Source organism: Aethalodelphis obliquidens, unplaced genomic scaffold, assembly GCF_003676395.1.
Source record: "Aethalodelphis obliquidens isolate GAN/ISIS:26980383/991018 unplaced genomic scaffold, ASM367639v1 scaffold17, whole genome shotgun sequence".
NCBI classification, from domain to species: Eukaryota; Metazoa; Chordata; class Mammalia; order Artiodactyla; family Delphinidae; genus Aethalodelphis; species Aethalodelphis obliquidens.
Genome location: NW_020837961.1, coordinates 29222733 through 29239580, shown reverse-complemented (window position 1 = coordinate 29239580; position 16848 = coordinate 29222733). Strand labels below are relative to the sequence as shown.

Below are 16848 nucleotides of genomic sequence, written 5' to 3'. Positions count from 1 at the left end.
ACTACCCAGCTTAAAAAAGGTTCTCCCTTTCTAATAACTACCCTCTTCAACCCAAATCTAATCATCATTTTGAATTAGTGTTTATTATTCCCGTCTTGAAAAAGTTAAAAGAATGTATTCCTAAATAATATAATCTCTCATTTTACCTGTTTCTGTATTTTATGAAAGGGACATCATACTGTGTGAGCTCTTTGTTACTTATTTTTTCTCATCAAACCTTTTGTCTCTAAGATTCTTTCTTATTGTTACATATAGCTTTGCTTCATTCATTTTCACTGCTATGAATAATTCAGGTGCTCAAAGGCAAAGGTTTTAATACCCCCCTTCTCTCTTCTCTCTCTCCTTCTCCCCTAACCTCTTTCCCCCCACTTCCTCACTCCCTGTCTTCCCCCTACTTTCTTCCTCTTCCCAATATCCAACGAATCACCACCCAACCCCCTGCATTGGCATTGACTGTGGATACCTGGTGCAGTCTGTGCTACCCTCTATCACTGCCTAGCTAGCTTGCTCCCTCTTTGCTTATTTCTCTGTTTCTTCTTTTAGCCACCATCTCCTTCTTTCCCATCCCTCTCCTTCTCTTTCTTTGTTTTTCCCTCCAGTGTTCCTCCACCCTTTCTGTACCCCCTATCTTCTCTCTCCCCACCCCTCCCCAACCTCTTCTTTTTCTCTGTTTATATTTGTTTTGTCTCTGCTCCCTTCCCCCCTCTCCCCTGTCTGTTGGTCAGACCCTCCATGGGCTCTCTTACTCGTTTTCAGTCACTCTGTGTCTAGGTCTTACTCCAGTGGCCCACCTCTTTTCTTCCCCTTTCTACCTTTATGTTTTCTCTTTTTGTTCTTAACACTCCTCCCTTTTGTTTTTCCTGTCTTCTTCTAGTTGAGTACCTTCAGGTTTACTACGAAAGATAGAAAGATGAATCCGGAACAGATCTTATCCTGAAAGAAGTTACTTTCTAATATGGGAGATAATACATGTACTGAAAGACAGGGCAGGAAGGAATAAGTGTCCTAGAAGAGAGATTCACAGTGAAAGGAGAGGGCCTTTGAGAGGTTTGTAGAATGGATGTCATTTGACTACAACCTTGAAGGGTAATAAATAAGATTTGGGTACGTAGAGACTGGGGTGATGAGAATCACTGGTGGAGGAATTGGCATAAGCAGAGGTGCATAGATAATTTCCCTGAGGGAAAAGCATGTGGAATTGTTTGGTTTGCTTAGGGGTGTGTAAAGTACATGAAGAAGAGCAGTAATGTGTCATATAGGAAATGTAGACTAGTATTTATTTAAGCAAGTATGATCCTGTAATAACTCTCATATTATATTCTTGGTCAAAAGTGGCTGTTAATTGTAAGCTCTCAGCAGGGACGAAGGGTTTTATACTTCGTCATATCTCCCGTAACTGGGCATAGTGCTGAGTGCTTGGCAGTTGCATGTTAAATATTTGTTTCAGGAAGGAGGAGGAAGGACTACGCCATCATTGTTTGGGGCTATTTGGTTCCACTGTCATGTGGCGCCATGCCACCCTGTGTGTGCCTTAGTGCCTCAGTCTTCTCTTATCCACGACCCAGGAAATAGCCGTAGCAGCTGTCTTTAAATTACTTATGTCAGAATCTATGTCTGTGTCTATCTGAGTCTATGTCAGAATCACACACAGTATGTTTTAGGGATCATCTCATCAGAGGAACTTGGGATGCACATCTTCTAGTTTCTTGGACCCCACCTCAGAATCCTAATCTGAATCTCGTGGTATGTTCCTAGAAATCTGCATTTTAAAATAAGTCCTTCTTATGTACTCTAAATTTTGAGGGCCCCTCAGATTGTACAGGGAATTATTTTGACTAACTTTTATAAAATTATCCCCTTCCCACTTTCACACTAAGATGCTAATAATAATATACTCTTTAGAAAGCATAATGAAGATAGAAGAAGTCTATGTAAATTAAATATGGACCCCAGTTATGACCCCTTAATACATTTTTTATCATAAAGGAAAATGTATTTTTTCTTTCTGGGAGCATATTTTAAGGCACAGAAAATGTTAAAGGAAGAAATATAAACTACTTTTCTTATGAAGTATCTGAAATCAGTATTTTTTAGACTCAAATTTATACACAAGAAACCCAAAACAGGCTTTAAGTTTTCTGTGTGAATTTATATATATATAAAATTAGTTCATATTTTTCTTTACTCCAGTGACTTAGGGCTTTAAACAGATCTTAAAACCTTTGCAAGGAAAATAGTTACTTTACGGAGAGGCTTCTTTTGCCTACTTTGAGCCAAGAACCAGTCTTTGGCTCAAGTTTTAGGATTACAGTTATAAAATGGAGTAAACAGTGATTAAGTTCATGTAGAGTATTTTGTCTGAGTAAAACTACACCTGTCCCTTTTTGCTGTTAAAGTATACTTTAAAGAATAAGTGCTGAAGCTTTACTTTATGAGGGGGAAAAGAAAAACTTAAAGTTACAAGTTGCTTCTTGTGATTTTCACCTTTAATTTTAATGTTTCATAAATGTCTTTCAGTTTTATTTCTCTTTTATGAATTTTCTTCATTGATTAAAAAGCTTTTTTCTCTTTAATGAAGTTTATATAAAGTAATTAATTTGAATGTAACTATGTTAATTTTTTTTTGAATTTTAATATCTTGATATCTGTTTTTAAAGTAAAATGGAAAACTTATACTCTAAAGCTCTTCAAATCAATATTTAATAAAGTTTAGGATGGAGCTGAAGTGATTGAGTAAGTAGGTGAACAATTTGTAGCATGCTGATAAAAGTTCTGCTGAAATTATTGGAACCAAATTTTTTTCTCTGAAGATATTAATTCTAAAGGTTTACAAATATTTCAATGCATATAATACTGAAATAAGGTATATTTTTTCCTGTTTGCAGTCATTTAAAATCTTAGTATCACAGATTTATAACATGGTTCTTCATAAAGAACTGGTGTGTAAAAAACTAACATTGCAGAATTGGATAGCTTTTGCAGAGTTACATCAGGATACATGTAGCTGCTATAAAAAGCCAAAGAAACTCAATTGCAATTTTATTGTCCAGTTTGATAGATATCCTGCCACCTTTGTAGCAGGGAAGCTGTTTGTCACTGTATCCCTCTCCTCCAACAGCTGAACTAGGTTTTATAAGCAGTAATGGGCTCTTCTAGTGTAACTGTACTTTGTGTGTTTTCTAGGTTTTTATTATTCCTCTTTTTCTTTACCTTTTTTTAATGCTTCAAATTGAACATTATCTTGAGTAATTAAATAATACTGTTTTCACTTGGTACGCTAAAATGCTTCTACTCTTTAATTGAAATTTAGATTAAGGCATTTAATATATTCTGAATTGTAAGAACTGTCCAAAACCATTTTTTTCTAAACAATAAAACTAAAACTGTGTTTTGTCTAGGCGGCCTATGTTGCCAAGGTAGAATCAATCTATGACTTAAAATAATCAACAAGTAAAAGTTTTTTTCACTTGACTTAAAGATATGATATGACTTAGATTTTTCTCCCCAGATGATAAATTTGGGGTAAAGTATTTAGTTATCTTGGATTATTTAAATTATCTTTAGATTTATTTGCTGTTAACAGTCTGATGAAATGGCTTAAACATAAATGTCAGTCATTTTATATAAGAAGAAAGTACAGTTTAGGTTGGGTAAAAAGCATGTGGAAATCAGTTTTGTTAGAATTCACTAAGTGGTTTCTTAAAAGTATTTTTAAAAATCACAAGGTATAAACTGGCAAATATAAACATGCATGTATTTGTATGTGTGAGTTTATGGTGTCTATGTAATAAAATTAAAAGCTACGTATTCTTGTAAGAAATTTCAAGAGTTATAAAATTTTCATATTTCATGGATTGTCAGTATTTTATACTTAATTACTAAAGTATTCGTTGGCTTCAAACTTTTTAAACAAATAGTATTTATTGTTTTTTTATTTGTACAATTATATGTGCTCATTGTAGGAAATGTGGAACCTACTGCAAATGTATACGCACAAAATCCAGAAATCACCTCTTATCCAATCACCTGTGCATGACTTAATATTTTGGTGCAAGACTTTACAGTCTTCTGTATATAAATATACACACACATATAATTATTTTCTTATAAAACTATAATACTTCTGTTATTTTACAGTACTCTTTCAATTAATGATACACTTCTTACATGAATTTAATGGCTGCATATTATTAGGTATATGTATATTGCATAATATTATGGGAGAAGTAAAGTTAAGAACAAAAGCTGCAGCTTTGATGTAATGTCTGAATGCTATCAGACCACATGTAGTTCTAGGAAGGAATGATTGAATAAATGATTCAAGTTTACTTTTCATATTCTGGCATTCTCCAAAATTTTATTGGAAAAATTGGTGGAGGTGATATTTTAAAAATCTGTTGAGTTGTATTATAGTGTATTGCATATGCACTATAGTTTAATTTTCCCTTGTTTTTGAGCAGTGATGAGCCTGCGCCTGTATAACTGTCTCTTATTTTGTAGGATAAATTCCTAAGGTTCGATTAGGAGTCTGCACATGTTTTTAAAAGTTTTAGTAGGTATTGCTAAGTTGCTATCTAAAAACTTGTGTATGAATTTATATTCTAGCTTTGCACAAGAGTACCTGTCTGGATTGTTCTTAAGAAAATAAAATTGGTCAAGATTAATCTTTGTAAAAACGAAAAGATTAGTAAGTTAGTAGCTGTGTGATACTATTTTATGTCGCTGTGCTTCCTATCTTCATGTATATAAAATGAGGGTTATGCTACCTGTCTTTTTAGGGTTGCTCTGAAGATTGTCTCAATATACGCCAGATGCTTAAAATAGTGTACACTAAGCATTCTGTGTATCTCAGCTGTTGTGCAAGTATTTAAAAACATATCTGGTATTGCCCATCAAAATGAGCTTAACTTAGTATTTATTACGTGTATATTTTTAGGCATGTTGTGGAATAGGGAACAATTATTGATTAGATGGAAGTTTTCATACTTTAAAGAAGTTGGAGGGAAGAATATTTCTTTAAGTAAATTTCTTTTAAATTAATTCTAGAATGTTTCCATGTGTTAGTATGATTTATAGAGATTAAGAGAATACTAAGTTGGTTGGAAGGCTTTCTTTAAATTGCATCCTCACTTGGTGTTAATAAAGAAGTCTCATTCAAAAATCATTTTATGAAAGAGTAAAGTTTGTTTTTATATTTACTAGCATTGCTTACTAAAAGGGGTGAGCTTGAGACCAAAAGTTGCAACTTTGATGTAACATCTGAATATCAGACCACTTAAAATTCTAGGAAGAAATAATTGAGTGAATTAATTTGCTTTTCATATTCTGGATTTCTCTAAAACTCTGTTCAGAAAAATTAGTGGAGGTAATTTTTAAAAAATACATTGAAATTAATTTAAAATGTAGTTGAAGAGAACCAGAGTCAGACAATAGTTAAATTAGTAAAATTAGATTTTATTCAGGAACTCTTGTAAGAGGGGAAAAAAAGACCTGAGTGTAGAGATTGGCTTAATTCTGAATACAGCAAGGAGAAATGGGGATTTTATAGCCACGGGACAAGGTAGGAATGGGGGGAAGGGCTTCAGTAGATGGAAATTTAATAAGAGGAAACATGTGGGGTGGGGGAGATTCTGGTTAACCGGACTTCAACAGGATTCTTGCTGAAGACAGGCCAGGCTGATTAGATATCACCTGGGAGATGGTGGGGAATGAGGAACTGATCAGATGTCAGTGTGAACAGATATTGAGGATGGGGGATTCTCTCTAAACTGACCTAGGATTCTTGCTGAAACTCAGAGCTGTAGGTCTGACGAGGACAGAGGGCCCAGGTGAGACGAGGATTCAGAGCAACCTTACTAAAATTTGGTTCCGGAGAGAGTGTTTGTCAATGTAAACAAAAATACAATTGTATTACTTTTAAATTTGTTTTTTTCCCTTCCTTGGCAGTTTGTATATAGGTATGTCCCATTTTTTGTTTTTCATTATTTTTTTTTGTAGTGGGTTTATTTTAAGCTACATATAAGTGGAATAGTAGGATTTACAAGTCAAATTCATTAGAAAATAACTTTGTAATTTGTCTGTGTTAAATCGCAGAGTTGCCTTCTAAAAAGAATTTTTATTTATTTATTTATTTGGCTGCATTGCCTTTTAAGCAGTGAATAAATAAAGCTTGCCCTTACCTGTATGATAAAATTTTGATTCCTTCTCATGGTTCCCAAAGCCTTTAGTAGTCTGTTACCTCCTTGCCATTGACACTGCTTACACTATTTTTATTGCTCGTCAATCCTAGAAATGCTTTAATGTTACTGCTTTACCAAATAACTTCAGTGTCTTAAATGAACCATGTTCTTTCACCATCCATTCTTACACATACCTTCTTAAATTCCTTCTGCATGGCATCTCCCCTTGCTCTTAATCCTTTTGTTTCCTCCATATGAGTAATCATTAATGAAGACCAAACTTAAATGTCAGCTTCTTCTCGGTACTTCCATTTATTTCTAGGTACAATTAAGTAATTTCTGTATACTGCCAGTAGTATCTTGTATATATCTCTAAATTACACTTTCAATTACTTGAAAAGGTCTTTAAAACATTCCCAAAGGGCACACAAAAGGCATGAACAAATGGAAAAACATACTTCCTAGAATAGGAAGACTCAACATCATAAAGTTATAATAAATTAACATTTCTTTAGGTTATTTTATAAAGTTAATGAAATCCCAGGAAAATACTAATTAATCATTTTTTCTTTTGGTGGAGAAAAAACAGAGTAAACTAATTATTAAGGAAATGTAAGACAAAATAAACAAGTAAAAACATCCAGGAAGACTCTATAAAGAACAGTGAGGGGGACTAACTCTACTGAATACTAAAATACATTACCAAATGTCAGTAATTTAAAAAATGTAGTATTGACACCTGAAGAGATAGGCTGACCAGGGGAGTAGAAGAGAAAGTCCAGAAATATACAAAGTTCCATATAAGACTTTAGTACATTATAAAGGGAAAACTTGAAGTAGTCCATAAATATTGTTGGGATAATAGAAGATTCATCTAGGGGGAAAAAAAAGTTGGAGTACGAAGAAATTTAACCTATGGATCAATGAAATGGGCTGTGATGGGGGTGGAGGGAGAAACAAAAGTACTTGAAGAAAACACAGATAATTCTTCTGTAACCTTGGAGTGTGTAAGAATTTTCCAAGTATAATTTAGAATCTAGAACCATTAAAGAGAAAAAAAAGACTATTTTTTTTTACTATATTAAAACATATAAAATCCTTTGTGACCAAAAACCAAACAATACCATAAGCAAAAGTCAAAAGGCAAATGACAAATTTGGGAAAACTGTTTAGGACCAGAGCAAAGATAACATTCCTAATATATAAAGTGCTCCTAGAAATAGATACGAAAAGACAAACTAATAGAAAAATGAATGAAAACCATGATCAAACAACCCATAGAAAACTAAGTAAAAAGTACTTTAGATTTATGAAAAGACACTTCGTAAGGGACTGTAAATTAAAACTATCCTGAGATAGTTCACTAAGATATATTAAGTGACAAAAGAAACTGTGGAACAGTGTGTATAGTGGATATTAGTGAGTTAAAAAAGTGGGAAAGTGAGAATTTGTATTTGTATGTATATGCACAAAAATACTCTGGAATGATACATAAGAAATTAATAACTGATTACCTGATTGTTGGGGAATTGTACAGGTGAGGACCAGTGGTGGGAGGGAGACTTTTACACTATATACTGTTTTATATTTAAATCATGTGAATTGTAGGACTTTCCTGGTGGCGCAGTGGTTAAGAATCCACCTGCCAATGCAGGAGACATGGGTTCGAGCCCTGGTCTGGGAAGATCCCACCTGCCGCAGAGCAACTAAGCCCATGCACCACAACTACCGAGCCTGCAGCTCTAGAGCCTGCGAGCCACAACTACTGAGCCTGTGTGCCACAACTAGTGGGCCTGTGTGTCTAGAGCCTGTGCTCTGCAGCAGGAGAAGCCACCACAAGGAGAAGTCAGCACACTGCGTTGACAAAGAGTAGTCCCCGCTCACTGCAACTAGAGAAAGCCCACACACAGCAACGAAGACCCAACGCAGCCAAAAATAAATAAATAAATAAATGAAAAAAAATCATGTGAATTGTAGAGGAGAAAAACTTTTCCTTTTCCTTTTCCTGTCTTAAGGTCCCTGGCAGGACATGAAAATTAAACTAACAAAGAGAGATTATTAGGAGAAAAGCATGTGCATTTATTTAATATGTTTTACGTGAAATGGGAGTCTTCATAAGGAAGTGAAGACCCAAAGAAACGGTTAAGCCTGAGCGTTCTTGTACTAGGTTTGATGAAGGGTGGAAAGTCGTGGAAAAGCGTGGAAGGACAAAGGGTATGAACTAAGAGTAGTAAACTGGGGGAAAATCATCAAGGCCTGTTTATTCCGATTCCTCTCGGCATACTTCTGTCTTTGAGATAAGGGTGCTCTTTTCCTCTGGGCTATAGGCACCTCTCACATAAGAAGCTTCAAGGAGAAGGGGGAGATGAGAGAGACCTTGTAGAACCTGGTGTTTCTATGATTTGCTTCGGGGAGGATGAAAAGGTCAGAGAGTCTTTTCTATACCTACTGTTTCTCAAATTCCTTCATCTTAAAATAGTGTGCCAATGTGCCATATTTTGGGGTAATGTGTTCTGAATGCAAAGTATACTACTTATTCAAAAAATGTTTTTGAGCTTATTACATGATGAGTGTATAGCGCTTATTACATATGTGACTTGTTTTCCTCACGGGATTGTCTCTTTGTCCTTTGTTATCGAATGTATAATGTTGTCTTCATAACTAATTATTTTAGGCAGTTTTCTTAGGATAACCTAGGCTATATGCTTAATATCCCTCCAGTCAGGTTGTATTAGGGTAGCATTTAAGTGCTTAGGTTTGACCAGAACATTTAGATTTGTAACCAGGGTACTTTGCATAAAATAGATCAGTAAATATGTGTAAGCTTATAAATATTTATAATTTGATTTTAACTGTTATATCTTTTATACCATTATTGTTGTAAGCTGTTGCAACAGAGTCTCTGTAAAATATCTCCTGTTGTGTGGTGGTGATCATTTTGAGCTATGCTTATTGATATTCCCATATGGGAAGATTCAGCAATTTTTATTTTTATTTTTTTTAATATTTGTTTATTTGGTTGCACCAGCTCTTAGTTGTGGCAGGTGGGCTCCTTAGTTGTGGCATGCGAACTCTTAGTTGCAGCATGCATGTGGGATCTAGTTCTCTGACCAGGGATTGAACCCGGGCCCCCTGCATTGGGAGCGCGGAGTCCCATCCACTTGCACCACCAGGAAAGTCCCTCAGCTATTTTCAAAGAAAAATATATCTTATTTATCAACTGTGGAAAACTTGGTAACCTAAGAATTAGAAGTTAGCATATCATATACAGCTGGTATTTCCAAAGGAAAATAACATACAATGAAAGAGATATATTTACTTCCAAAAAGAAAGCCAGTTCCTAAACATTGCTAACATTTAAAAGTCTAAATTTTACAGGTTAAATTTTTTTAATACATGGATTAATAATGTTAATCTCTTGATATATTGCATTCATCTTTTATCTCCTAATCAGTAAATTTGAATGTCAATTAAGTTGAAAGTAATGGCTGAAGAAATGTTATAGTTATTAGCTTATGAGTATCTTTAGTAGTTTATAGAAGTACTTTCCAAACATTACAAACAGCTATAGATTAGCTATCTAGTGATTGTGAACATTAATAACTAGTCTTTTAGCTGAATAATTTAGAACAGTATCTGGTAATTAGGAATTATCAGTCACAAATACCTTTAGGAGAACGGTATCAAAAAAATAACAACAGTGATAATTACTCAGTTGCCATTTAGCTTTTCGACTATTGGAGTAAATTAAAAGGAGATTTAAAAATCAACTTCAAAAATGTGAAAGCACTTCTAATATTCATATTTACAAAGGAAAGAGTTGGTTTGCTTAGGAAAGACAAAGCACTATTTTGGTACAGATTTGACTGCAAATCTGTTTATCACAAAAGGAAATATATTCCTTGTGGCACATTAAGAATGTACTTTATGAAACTGTACATTGCTTTGAATTGAAATATGTATTATAGAAACCATCTTCTTGTGCTTGAAAAATTAATGTTAAATACTACCTTTTAACCTATCTTTTCCAATGGACAGTTGAAAGTTTGTCTGCTGGTTATGAATGTAGTTAGAATTGAGAAAGAAATATATTACACGTACCTATATTTCACCTTTAGAATGAATGGTCTCTTATCAAATGGTTGAAAGACTAACTATGATGACAGTCATGGAAGTTGTAACTTAAGTGAATACTAGTAAGAGCATCATGGAAACAAATCTTTAAGAGAGAGTTTGTGATAGCAAAAATATGTATCTTCTGTTGGCCCTGAAGGGGACATGAAAATCCAAGAGGAGTTCCTCAGATTGTTTATAATCCGCAAGAAAGATCAGTTCTATATAATTGACTATATGCTATTGCTACAGTAAGGTGTTATAAAACTTTTGTTCTATGATACCACTACGTTAGTAACCTTAATAAAAGCATTAACATAAAAGTGTGAATGAATTTTTTTAGGACTCTTACCATTTTCACATTTTTTTCTGTTAAGTTTGTATCCTATTACCTAATAAGAAAAAAATATATATATATAGTAGTATTTAGATGTAAGCTTTGGAAATGTCCATTAAATCCCTGTTGTACACCATTTTAGGATGATGATTGACATTCATCATAAAAATACATTGGGCAGGTATAGTCATAGGATTTTGAAATTTTACTGTACTGTTTTAACATCCTGGATAAGTTTTATAGTGGCAGTAATGTAGGTTCTAACTCTTCAGTTTCAAGTCTGTTTTATTCATTCTTCAAAACAGTGCTCTTTAGTATAGGAGCATACTTGGTTTTGAAATGGATTGCAGTGTTTTGCTGATAACTTTCTTTTGTGATAGTTATATTAGTTGAACTAGGGAGGTGGCAGTCCCCCCTCACATTAGGAGTATCACTTGGTCTTGTCATAGGATGAAAACTTATCCTTACTCTACTAATTATCCAATGTCTCAGTTTATTTGGATTTATTTTTAATTTCAATCACTAAAAGTTTTAATTTTTTATTCGCATTCTGCTGCTTCAAACTTTGTTGATTTTTACTTATGTGTTTTTCCAGACATTTGCAATGATTCTGTCTGTTTCTATCACTTTGTACTTTGTGATGTTGGCTCAGAATACACTTACATTGTTAAAACATTTGTGATTCTTTTCACTTAATGCCCCTGTTTCATCTTTCATTATTATTATTATTTATAAATTTACTTATTTATTTTATTTTTTGCTGCGTTGGGTCTTCGTTGCTGTGCACGGGCTTTCTTTAGTTGCAGCGAGCAGGGGCTACTCTTTGTTGTGCTGCTTGGGCTTCTCATTGTGGTGGCTTCTCTTGTTGTGGAGCCCAGGCTCTAGGGCATGTGGGCCTCAGTAGCTGTGGCACGTGGGCTCAGTAGTTGTGGCGCACGGACTTAGTTGCTCTGTGGCATGTGGGATCTACCCGGACCAGGGCTCGAACCCATGTCCCCTGCATTGGCAGGCAGATTCTTAACCACTGCGCCACCAGGGAAGTCCTCATCTTTCATTATTTAAATGTAATTGATTCAGTCTTATTTCCACATGTCTGTGATCATCCAGAATTATTCTGAGTAGTTTTTCGGATGTTCAGAGGTTATATCTTGGAGCCAAGCACATAAGCTGAAACTCTCACTGAGACAGGAGACAGGGCACCATCATTCTTGATGTTCATGTTTGAAAGAAATGTCTCCAGTGCCCCCAGGAAAGATATCCTAGGGATGCTAAACTAGAAAGAGGCTTATTATCTTTTAAAAAGATTTACATACGTCTCCAGTTACCAGAGAAAGTATTTCCAACTTGAGGTTTTCTAAAGGAAATGCCAAAGAGGAGACAGGGAGTTTTCTTTCCCTTTTTGCACCAGGGAAAATTTAAAATATGAAATCTTCTAGATCTGTATTTACCCTTGTACTACCCATTTTAGAGAGGAAAAATATGAGCAGCAGAGAAGTCAAGTGACTAGTATAGAATCACATAAGAGAGATGAAAAACGTGTTTAAGAGTTAGATGAGGAGCTCTCCCAGGTAGTAGAACCAAAAGACAAAGGGATGAAAAATAGAGAAATGGTAAGAAAATTAGAGGACCAATCAGTGCAATCTCAAAAAATAGAAATCCCGGAAAGGGAGAACAGGGGTAAAAGCGGGGAAGAAGGTGTAAAGTATTCAAGAAAATTTCCCAGAACCAACGGATATTTGTTACTAGACTGGAAGGGCCCAGTGGGTATATTTAGCACAGTGGATCAGAATAGACCGGTTGCAAGAATCATTGTGGAATTTCAAAGCACTAGGAACAAGAGAGGACTTTATAAAATTTCACGAAAAAGAACAAAATAAGTCGTATGAAGTATCAGGAATCAGAAAGATCTCACACTTCCCAACAGTAAGCACAGAAGTAAGAAGGCAGTGAAGAAATACCTTTCATATTCTGGAGGTAAATGTTTTCCGACCTACAATTTTATCTGACTTTTAAGTATGAAGGTAGAATAAATTTACTTTTAGGTCTCAAAAATTTCAAGCAGACTGGAGGATATACCGCATCAAAAGGAGAGAATAAAACAAAGAGGAAGATATGGGATATAGGAAACAGGAGAAAGATGAAGGGGATCTCCAAGACTGTAGTGAAGGGAGGTCCCAGAATGGCAGCTGTGTAGCAGACATATGACTGTCCATCAAAACTGGAATAGTTTGACTTAAGATACAGATATAGGGGGAGCTATTATTATTAAAATGCCAGATGCCTTTGTAACATCTTTTTAAAGCCTGAGGACAGATTACCCACATGAGATGGGCTCATGTTCTCATGACTACTTGTCTTCACCATGTGTTGATTAGTTCCTCTTCTCTCTAGTCCTGCTGCCTGGATCACCTGAAGATTCTTACTTCACCCCTCAAAAATGTGGTCTGCTTTGTTCTCCTTCTGAGAGTAGAATAGTGAGCTTAGAATTGGACAATACAATATAAAATAGTTTTCTTCTTGGACCTTACTTATGCCAAATACCCACTACCTGGCCCCCACTAGGCCTCATAGATTCTCTTATCCTGTATATTTCCCAGTGTTTCCTAATGACCTTGCCTATAGACTTCCCCAAAATAGCCTTATATATCCTCTTAGAGAAGCTGGAGCCGGCTCCAATACACAGATTCTGTGTAGCTTGTCTTCTCCTTGGAGCCTTTCTTTGTTGTGGCAATATTGGCCTTTCTTTTACAAAACTAGCTGGGTTTATGGTATACTTAGCTTCTTAGTTTTTAGGTAGTAAAACTATTAAAAAAAACAAGTAGGAAACAGTTAATAGAAATGCCAGGATACTGATTTCCTCTTGGTAGGGGTGGGGAGATTGGGAGCACAGTTGGGGATGGGCATATAGGGGAATTGTGAGGTAGTAATAGTGTTCTGTTTCTTGATGTGGGTAACATGGGATTAAAAAATTACTCTTTAACCTGTACCTATAGATTGTATATATTCATGTTTATTAATACATTTTATAATAAAAATTTTAAAAATCCTTAATTTGAATAAAATCAAACCCAATGATTATTCAAAACTAAACTCATTCTATAAGACTGTTGTATTATACATTACATGTGTATCAGAATAAAATTCAGTCTTTAACATAGTCTGTACTGCTCTCTAATCATGATCTAGCCAATGGCTGCATCTTTGACTTTATCACCTACAGTCTCTGTGTGCTGGGTTCTTATTGTTTCTCAAACGTACAGAGCTTATTTTGGCTCCAGGGCCTTTGCATTTGTTCTTCCTTCGGCCTGAAAGTCTTTTCATTACATGATATTCATGTAACTTGCTCTCTCACTTTATTCTTGTCTCTGTTCAAACATAACATCTCCAGAGACCTTTCCCAGTTACCCTAGTAAAACATACCCTCCCATCTAGACTGTCATCTTCAGTTATTCTCTATCTCCTTTTTTTCTTCAAACCTCTTACTATTACTTGACATTATCTTATATATTTACATGTTTATTTTTCATCTACTCCATTAGGGTATAAGCACCATGAAGGTAGGAACATTTTGTTTTTCATCACACAGTGTCTGGCATACTGTAGATGTTCAGTAAAGTTTTCTGGAATGAATAAATGAGGAATTGGTCAATTAAAATAAAGAACATCGTTCAGAGAAGATATCAGCCTTCTGGGTGTAAAAGAAATTGATATTTTGTTAATGTCATTGTGCCATTTTACTCTTTAGTGTTGCATACATGCATTTCATTTTGAAATATTCAAAAAAGTTCCCCACATATTTAAAATTAGGAAAATGTTTATTTCCTAAACATTCTTATCTTTAGCTATACCACATTATGGCAAGAATGTACTGCATATGTAATGAGCAAAGGCTAGTTAATAGCTATGGAAGGAACTGTGTACATTGTGCATTATTTATAATTTTGTTTGCCTTGTATCCACGTGGATACACATCTGTGATTCAAAAAGGCCTGTGAATCTTTGGGCATGAAAAATCATCTTTTCTTTTTTTATTATCATCTACCATCCTCCTATACTAGGGCTCAATAAAGGTTTGTTGACTAAAAGGTTCAATTTACTATATATGTTATAATAATATAGGTTACATAAACAAACAATTCCAGCATTGATAAACTATAATTATGCTTATACCTTCTGCATGTATTATACTTTTATTTTTTTGAGAGGTGTTCCCATTGAAATTCACTAGCAGCAGTCACATAATGGTGGCTATAATATAATGATGCTTGATGAGATAAGAAATTCATAAACCTTTTGACATTGAAAATCACAGCACTGTCTTTCATACTTTAACCGTAAAAGTTTTCCATTTATTTGGGTAAAAGTCTAATAAGCATGATATGAGGATGTTCACAGTGCTGAATACATAGTAATCTCTTACATACAGCATACAAGTGGAATGAATGGTTGTGTGGATGGATGAACTGGAACTTTCAGACCATTTGTGATCAGTTCAACTTTGAAAATTATGGTTGACCTTAGGGAAAGAGTTGGATCTTTTCATTTCATTGCTAAAAGAATTTATATTCTTTAGCTTAGTAAGAGAAAGTTTTAGTAGCTTAATAAATATATAGAGAGCTGCTATAATATATATAATATCTAAGTGTGTGATTTGCATCATATATGAAGTGAACATAATTGATATTTTTTATCTCTGCTGAGAATAAATCATGGGGAGATGGGTTTTCATTGCATTTGAAACAATACATTACGTAGTGCACAAAGCACTTCCCAATGGTACATACTTAGATCCTGGTACAAGTTATAGAAGTCAGTAGAATATAATGTACTCTTTTCCTACATTATATGTCTTTAAGAATAGGTTAAATAACTATATTCTTGTTATTGTTTGATGCCATGCTACCTGTTAGCATTAAGATTAGCTATAAGTTTTTGACTGTTTAGATTTTTGTGATTGACTTACCTTTTGTTTATCATTCTGTAAATAAAGATATTATAGGAAAACTGTCTTACTGCATTATATAAACCATATATTTGAAAAATTAAATATTTTTATGTTCTGTATGCTCTGTTCTTTCTTTCTTTTTTTTGCATGTTTTGACTGCTTGTATGTTTTTCATGTAGGTCACTTTTGAAATACATAAAGAAAACCTTGCCAATATATTTAGGGAACACCAGGGAAAAGTTGATGAAGAAATAGGGCAGTGTTCTTCAAGTCCAATTCAAGCAGTCTCTGGCATTAGCAGGAATGTTAATGTTTCAGTAGGATCCCAGCAATCAGATACAAAGGATTCTCCTCCTTCTTCTCATATCACCAGAACTAGTGATGAAAAGTCAAGCATTGGGAAGACAAGTTCAGTAGAATCTGCATCCATTGTTGAACTGCAAACTCACAATACATCTAATGAAGAAAGGACAACTGTGCAAGAAAATCAGGAGTTACTGGATGAAGTCCCTTTAGAAGAAACACTGAAAAATGAAACAACTAATGCAGAGAGTTTAGAAGGATCTTCTGACATAATAGAAGCTGTGACTGTTTCCTCTGATTCTTTTAAAACAACTGGCAAAGATATAATGACTGTCAATGAAGTAACTGCTTCCATAAGTTCTCCTTCAGAAGAGGATGCTTCAGAGGTGCCAGAATTATTGGATAAGTCTGTAGTAGAGGAAGAAGAAGATGATGATTATGTAGAACTGAAGGTAGAAAGTATTCCTACTGAGGAAGCCAGTCTACCTACAGAGCTCCAAGATAACAGTTTGTCTCCAGCTGCTTCTGAAGCCAATGAAAGAATGGACATGTTTAGTAATGACCACAAGTTAATATTTCAAGAGGAACAACCTGTAAGTAAGAAACAAACTGACACTGAAACTCGAGATCCTAAAGATTCTGAAGTCTTGACTATGACAGCATCAGGGTCTTCAGCTACCTCACCAGGAACTACTGCTTCCCAAGCAACTGTTCAATCAGATGTTGGTCAGATGCTGGAGGTAGGGGAGAAGACTAACCTCGCCGGAGAAACCAAACTACATAGTGATTCTAATAGTAGTACCTTCGAGTCTCCTACTACTTCTGAGCAGAGGATTGCTAAGTTGGATGCTTCCAGTGTTGCTACAGATACTGAGAGATTGGAATTGAAGGCCACTACAAACATGGAAGCATCTCAGCGTCATCAGCCTGTGCTTGAGGTGATTATATTTATTATCTTCTTGAAGTGTATT

The 16848-nt window shown here is 34.8% G+C and overlaps 1 protein-coding gene across 3 annotated transcripts in view; it reads left to right on the top strand.

Moving 5' to 3' along the window:
- LRBA (LPS responsive beige-like anchor protein) overlaps positions 1–16848 on the top strand; it is a 736343-nt gene that overhangs the window by 153538 nt on the left and 565957 nt on the right. For all 3 annotated transcript variants that reach the window (XM_027117137.1, XM_027117135.1, XM_027117138.1), the window contains exon 23: positions 15754–16815. In XM_027117137.1, coding sequence (XP_026972938.1) covers positions 15754–16815 — 1062 coding nt within the window. The remainder of the gene's footprint in view (positions 1–15753; positions 16816–16848) is intronic.